Source organism: Amphiura filiformis, chromosome 10 (assembly GCF_039555335.1).
Source record: "Amphiura filiformis chromosome 10, Afil_fr2py, whole genome shotgun sequence".
Lineage (NCBI taxonomy): Eukaryota > Metazoa > Echinodermata > Ophiuroidea > Amphilepidida > Amphiuridae > Amphiura > Amphiura filiformis.
The window spans coordinates 30,485,658-30,493,815 of NC_092637.1; the positions used below are offsets into that span (position 1 = coordinate 30,485,658).

General features: G+C 36.6%; 1 protein-coding gene across 1 annotated transcript; it reads right to left on the reverse strand.

Annotated features, from left to right (window-relative positions):
• Positions 1-5,004: 5,004 nt before the first annotated feature.
• LOC140162177 (bombesin receptor subtype-3-like) lies at positions 5,005-6,574 on the reverse strand. Its single transcript, XM_072185445.1, has one exon. It carries the CDS (start codon positions 6,424-6,426, stop codon positions 5,305-5,307), a length of 1,122 nt encoding a protein of 373 aa, XP_072041546.1. The 5' UTR covers positions 6,427-6,574; the 3' UTR covers positions 5,005-5,304.
• Positions 6,575-8,158: the final 1,584 nt, after the last annotated feature.

An 8,158-nucleotide genomic window follows, 5' to 3' on the forward strand; every position in this document is an offset into this window, starting at 1 on the left:
GATGTTCTGTTTTGATATGATATGTCACAAATTATAGTGTTGAGGATATCCAAGAATTGGAAAATCTACCTTTTTTTTTAGACATTCCTGTAATTGGCCAGTCCACCTTGAGATTTACTTCAAAGATTACGTAACGTATGTAATGCGATACTCGGTTCGTTTTGCTCAAAAGCCAGGCTACTCGCTACTCGGCTCGGGAAAAGTGATACATTTTTTAGTTGCTAGTTAAATATCTTACATAGATAAAACAAATCAAATAAAGCATTTGCGTCCCATTATTTGTCCCAGCATGACGTGATGCTCTATTTTAGGTCTCAGTTTTATCGCCATTTTCTTCGTTAAAACCTTTCTACTTTTTCTACTTTGAAAAACCAATAACGGTCAACTTACAAAAAGATACAAATAGCAATACTATTCCTGTTTGTGATAAGCATAGGCACACAGATTAAGACACTAAAATAGACTAGTTTTTAGATTAACTGGCAATCAAGCAAAACATATCATAAATAAAATAAACTCCTCAACAAAAGTTTGGAAAGTTTTTTCAAGCATCTGTATCTCCAATTATTTGTGACATATTCATATCGTGTTGCATATCACTGGATAGCTACAATACTCCCCTTTACAATGACACCCCATTTGACACACCATAACATTTTTTACGGCTGAGTACATGCCTTGTGAATGTAGTGGGGTCTCAAAATGAATTTGCCAAATTGACCATTATTCTGTGCAGCAAGCTGCAATCCCATAGCTTCACAATCTGGGACCTAATGCAATCCTACAAGATGACACCGCTCGCCCCACATAGCCACGGTAGTCAACGACTACCTACAGAATATGGGAGTAGAGTCAAAATGGCCTGCCATCAGGCCAGACCCGGGGTCAGATCTCAACCCGATTGAACACTTGTGGGACCAGCTTGATCGTGCTGTGCGTGTCAAAGAAGCCCATAGGCAACCACATTGAATGACCTGCAACGAATCCTTGTGGAAGAATGGAATTCCATCCCACAGTAACGTGTAACCAGGTCGGTGAGCAGCATGAGGAGAATGTGCCTGACTATTGTGGCTGCCTGTGGTTTTTCCACCCGCTGTTGAGGTTAGTGGCTAGCTTTGTTTGAGCACAGAATAATCACACCACTCCACGCCATACATAAATTCTGCCAGTCACATTTCCCCAATATGAAATTTTTTTAAAGTAAAATTTCAATTTTAATTTTACTTCATTAAAGTTTGGCGGAGGCGGGGTTCGAACTCACGGCGCGGCGGCGGCGGACTGCTTTGGATACACTATGAACCCAGCGCCTTAGACCACTCGGCCATTTGTCTTCTTGGAATTCATTTGAAACTTATTTGAAGGTATAATCGCAACTTCAACATAGGCCTACCACGTGACAAGCAAAGGCAGAAAACGTACCATATTTTGGAATTTTATTTGCCTAAAAACATTTATGTGTATTATTAGCACTCAATTAAGTTAACTGCGTGTTTTATACAAAAAAAATCCAATAATAAACAGTGATAACTGGGCGTCTGTATGGACAATACATTATATCGATTTTGACACGTGCTTGTGTCTCAGTACATTTCCATGGTCAGTAAAATACTATAGAGGAAAACCTACCATTTTCTTGTATCACGTTCGATGTTTTTATCAATTACATAAAAATTCCATTTTAGACCCCAAATGTTTTTTCAGGAAATAAAAGATAAGATTACCATAAAAACGAAACAGTAATCTTTTGCCGGGTCTAATGTAATATTCACATAGGATTTTCAACGTTTTTTCTATCCTTATTTTTGCTCAATTAAAAAATATTTTGGCGTATATAAAATTGAAATAAAATTCTCTGCTTCTTAAACGACATCAAATGTGCCACAATTGGGTATCACGAATCGTTATATATGATGTGCAGTTAATATTCATATTTTCTTTTATGCTGAGGATGCTTCAGTTTTGACAGCAAAAATATTTTCTTGAAAACCCTCTCACTCGGTTATTTTAAAAAGGTAACCACGCTTCCCTAGAATGTGCAATAAATTAGCATTAAAATTTTTCTTATTCTAACAGCAAGCGTTTCTAGAATGTATTTTGGCGAAATGTGGTGTGCAGAATAATGGTCAATTTGACAAATTCATTTTGAGACCCCACTACATTCACAAGGCGTGTACTCAGCCGTGAAAAATGTTGTTGTTTCAAATTGGGTGTCATTGTAAAGTGATATGCAACACGATATGAATATGTCACAAATAATTGGAGATACAGATGCTTGAAAAAACTTTCCAAACTTTTGTTGAGGAGTTTAGTAACATTTAATTAGAATCTGACTACAATGATGATGTACGTTATCGTTTGCCGTCAAAAAAAGAATTAAGACTAATTTTAAAATAATGTGCATTACCATTTGCCGTGCTAGAAAATCCAGGTTAACGACACTTTACTTCAGTATAGCGTTTTAATTTATTAATGGACCTTTTCAAGCTTTCAATTTTATTTCTCTAATGTTCATAGAACTTTAAAATCGAGAACTTAGTATTAGCAATACAAGAAAACTATAGTAAAAGCTAAATATTCTGAATATAATAGACATTTCCATAATTACAGTTAGTCAGCCCATTTCAATTAGATGGATGCAGTACTGTGCTGTCATTTAATTTGAACGGGAAACGAGTTGTCAATTCAGCAGCGATTGAATAGTACCAGCGCTCGAAATAAGGCGCGTCCTTGCGTCAAATACCCGTGGAAGTAGGCCCGAACCCGCAAATTTACTACGCTACGGGTCCGCGTGACCCGTAAAAATTGAACCAAGCAAAGAGCAGAAAATCCTAGTTTTGTTGTTCCACTGGAAAATCTGGTGAACATAATAGGTCCAGCTCCCTGGATACACTTTCATTTTAGTTTGCAATCAAGTTTTCAAGCCGGTTTTTCAATTTTCTACAATCTAGACATCGTGATCGCCGTAGCTAATTCTCTCTCTTGAAATTTCAAAGACATGGGTCCGGCGTCGGACCCTTAAAAATTGGTGAGGACCCTTGAAATTTCAAAGGCAAGGGTCCAGATTTTTCTTCTTATTTCGAGGCCCGTTGAACACGTCTTTTATATCCCCAATATATTACTATTTCAATGCTTCATAATTACACAACACTTACATAAACCTTCATAACACAAAACCTGCTCATGATATGATGATAATCCGATTGCAGCAATCTACGATGCTGGCCATAAGTGTTGGGACGGTTTTGATAGGGTAATGTAAATAAGCCCCCCACTGCCCCGATGTTGAATCCTACCTTTTTGGTCACACGCGCCTAGTGGCACCCAACATTGATACTAGTGTTTGAAATTTGCTTTCCCGCGACTAGTCCCTGTCGACTATCCTAAGTGTCTGGTTTATTCAATTGTTATTTAAAACACATGGATTATTACAATAATTTACTGCAATCGATATTACCTATCGGTCGTTTCGGTCAATTCCAGCAAACACAAAACGTTTTCGACATCATTCGCAAAAGGTTAGAAAAGGTTGCCAGAAAACGTTCAAATGTCGGGACATATTATGAAGGGCATAAAACGTTTTTATAACATTCAAAAACATTTGTTGATAACCAACTGCAAATATTCTAACATAATGTTTAAGTGTTGACAAAAGTTTTGGCAAAAAATGTTGGCAAACAATATTTCATAATAAACATTTAGAAAACATTTTAAAAATATTGTTGTAGTGTGTTTTCATACAAAACGTTTTAAAACGTTTCCGTGACCTTTATATAACCCGCCAATTAATGTTATCAAAACGTTTTTATCTAAACCAAAACCCAAAATATAACATGTTGAAAACATTTTAAAAAAATTTTTGTGTTTGCTGGGATGTCATGGTCATGATCTATAATTTACTTCTACAGCTCTAGACGCTCCTTTCTTTAATATGCAACTTTTACCAATGCACTAAATTTTATAATTATATTGGTATCAATCTTTTGTCAATTTAGAGCAATTTGGTAGCGAAGTTGGTATCAATTGGAGCGTAACAAATGCTTCATTTGACCGTAAGCAAGTTGAGAACTATATACAAAGGGGGTTGTACCCTCCACCTCCCAAGATTTTTTATCCGTCATAAAAAAAAACGCACGCGTTTATGCCCAAACGACCTAAGCTAATTGAAGATACATCCTTTGCGCTCATTTTGGTGATAACATTTTTACACCAGCACCTTACTCGGGGGGTAAGACCGGCCATCAAAGATGACAATGGAGATGGGTGTGGTGAGGCCCCAATGATTTTCACTTCGCTCTTTTGTTATTATTTTAAGAGTTACAGACTTTTTACTTTTAAGGGGGTACTACACCCCTGACAAATTTTGTGCCCATTTTTGCATTTTTCTCAAAAATTATTGCGCATTGGTGACAAGTAAAATATGGATATTATAGGGGCAATGACTACAACTACTGCACTGAAAATTCAGCAACTCAAGGCAAGTAGTTATTGATTTATTGATCAAATATTGGTTTTCCCTCATTTTTGACTGTAACTCCACAACTGTTGTCTGTGCTGAAATAAAATTTCCAATGCAGTAGTTGTAGTCCTTGCCCCTATAATATAAATATCTTACTTGTCACCAATGCGCTATAATTTTTGAGAAAAATGCAAAAATAGGCACAAAATTGGCCAGGGGTGTAGTACCCCCTTAAGGTAATAACGAATTACAAAAGACAGGACTTTTTTGTGTTGTGTTTGTTATTGACATCTTAGCTATTAAATCAGGTGCACAAGCTTGTACTGCACCTCTTAACGTAAATTATAGACTAGTTGCGTCATATGTCTATTTTTCTCATTGAACTGCTAAGATATGAGATCACGATTTTACGATTTCTATGGATATATCAGAAAACACTTTCTTCAAGTTTTTTAGTTTGTAACAAAGACGTTGAAAAATGATACTGATACCCGACCTACCCAAATTGCGTTTTGGTCGATTCTTTTAATCATGTAAAATCAGCCGTTTCTTGGTTAAAATTGATTGATTTTGACTGACATATTTTGAATTATATTTTTGTTCGTGTCTTGGCGAAATCTTAGCCACAACAAAGTGAAACTACATGGACGTTGCCATAATGAAAACCAAATTCAAAATATGACCTTGACCCAATTATCTTACCTACTGCGTATAAATGCCACTATGTCAGTATAAATATAATATATCGACTATATAATACCATTTAGTCAAGAAAACAAACGTACGCACAACAAATTTGATCAAATTATTCAACATTATTATCGTCATGAGTTTCATCCAAATATTGTTTACATTCTGGTCACAATGATGTGTATTTGGTTTGAGCCACTTGATTTTGAGTATGTGTGTTCCGTTATCCTGTTTCCGCTGTTTCTGCTGAGACTTGCGGAGCCAAATGTCCTGCGATGCTTACAAATCATTTTAGATTTGAACTTGCACAGAGTATTACGATGTGCCGACGACATGACAAACACTATCCACGGATTTAGGCAGGAATTTGCAAGCGCCATGTAGTAGTCTATGTACCGAAAGATCCTAACGAATCGCACATTTTCTTCAATGTAACGTCCATGTTTGGTGAAAAAACTCCACAAATAATATACGTAATGTGGAAACCAGAACACTCCGAAGAAAAGAGTAATGACTAAGACGACTTGTGCTAATCTGCGTCGTCCTTGCATATGTACTGCGGAACCACTGGAGCTTCTTGCTATGGAGTTGACGGTACTTTTGCAGAGACGCTTGGCGATATGACAATAGTGTACAGCGATGAAAACAAGCGGTATAAGATACACGACTACAAATAGGAACATCATGTAAGCTTCAGAGGCTTTAGTACGCAATGGCATGTAGAGACAGTTTATTCCGCCAAGCGTAGTTGAGGTCAAGAACAGTACAGGTATCCCGATTGCAACGCCAAAAACCCAGGCAAGACTAGTGGTAATAACAGTGCGACGGACACTTCTGGTAATTCGAGATTCCAAACCTTTCACAATAGCAGCATAACGTTCTCTACTAAGAGCTGTTAATGAAAATATGCATCCACCTTGTGCCACCTGTGGAATGTAATGTCTAAGTTGGCAAGCCACAAACCCGTAACCCCAACACGGTCTGCCTAGTTCATGTAACACGTAGAATGGTGTGTTGCTGAGGATATAAAGGATGTCCGCGATAGCAACATTGATGATGAGCATATTTGGCGCGTTTCGGAGACGATGGTTGCAAAAGATGACCATTAGTAAAAGACCATTACCGATTACTCCAATGAATGATACAATACACAATATAACAACAATTACATTCAGCTTCAGTGGAAATCCACATATCAACTTAAAGAAGTTACCGGGAGTAAAGTCGTCAAAGTCCAGTGTGTTGTTATAAAAAGGCTCATCATTGTCAAATTCCGACATTGTTACGTCCGCAAAAAATCTCTTTTGTGTCCAAAAATGCAAGAAGAACGTTACATGTGTGCTTTCAGTTCGCTTAATATCTCATGATGCAAAACGTCATGTTATCTGAAGTTCCTCAGATATAAAAGAACAGATAAAGTATATGCTCACAAGTAGAATTAATTAACCTCCATCAGTAATTGGTATTGTATGTGGTATTTTCTTGGCGATTCGTATCATCATTTTTCATGGGGTACCTTCAAAATTCAAATACCAATCTTCCCGCCTGGTAAGCCGTCATTTTTTCTTCAAAATATGTCAAATTATGAATGCAATTGTCCGCATCATACTTGCAACTAATTCCCCATTCACGTTTCTTAATAATTGTCAATTAAACTGCATTAACCACACTACATGTAAACACTTGCCATACGTGTGAAGCTTTTACGCGTTCATGTAAAGAGGGCAATGCAAGCGCATCAACTGATCTCGGCATTTCGTTTTTAAACTCTGCCAATTTTTTACTCTGAATGACGACTCAACTTGGGAGCTACTCTTTAAATAAGTTCAGCAGAGCAAAGTGTACATGCGCGGTATTAGTTGTTTGGATTCACAGACATGAAGTTGAAGCAAGTTGAAGCGCCATCAAGCTGCTGATTTGATAATAGAAGGTTTCATTTTCATGTATTTTCTCTTGTTTGTCAGGTATGATGTCAACAGAGCGAAATGTGTTACAAGGTATTTTCATTACTTACACTGTTACTGCCTCGGACTCATTATTTGGGTGTAGAGGATATTGCATTACCCTTTATTTCTTAAATAAGTATACAAAGCTGATAACTGTAACTGTCAACTGGAAAGAAAAAGAGCAAGGTGCTCCAACTTGACGCGGGGAAACAAGTAAAATACAGACTAGACTAGACAAAGAGAGGCCAAAAAACAACAAATGTAGGCATAGAAGTAGGTTAAGGGATCTGGAATGAGCGTTTTGAGCGTTTCGACAGTATTTTTTGTGGGACATGAGAGCACATCAGACATATCGATTTGCATTCTGAATACGAAGAATGTCTTTCTGATATCAAATAATTTTCACTTTTGAAATTCACGATATAATACAAATTTTATGACAAATTATTAAAATTTGATATTTTTCACATTTTGATATATAACAGTCCTCGAAGTAAATTTTATAAATCTAATTCTAATGATATATTCTTAAAGTGTACGCAGCTGGGAGGAAAAGCCGACGATCAATTGAACATTTTGACCTTTCATATTGAAGATATGGATTTTTTTCCCAAAAAGACCTAATTTTTTCTGGTGTTTTGGAAAAAATCCATATCTTCAATACGAAAGGTCAAAATTTTCAATTGATCGTCGGCTTTTCATCCCACCTACATACACTTTAAGTATAAATCATCAGATTTATAAAGTTTACTTTATTGTACTGTTAAATATCAAAAATATCAATTTTTAATCATTTGCCATAAAATGTGTATTACATTGCGAATTTCAAAAAATCAAAATGATTTGATATCAGAAGGACATTCTTCGTATTCAGAATGCAATTCGATATGTCTGGTGTGCTCCAATGTCCCGCAATAAATACTGTCCAAACGTTCATACCCCATCCCTTAAGTTCGATAGCCAAAAATTGCCATTACCCAATTCGCCGTTTGCCATCGAACTTTGCCTGTTTTTGTGCCTACATTGGTTGTTTGGTTTATATCGTGTCTGCTTATGTGCACAGTGA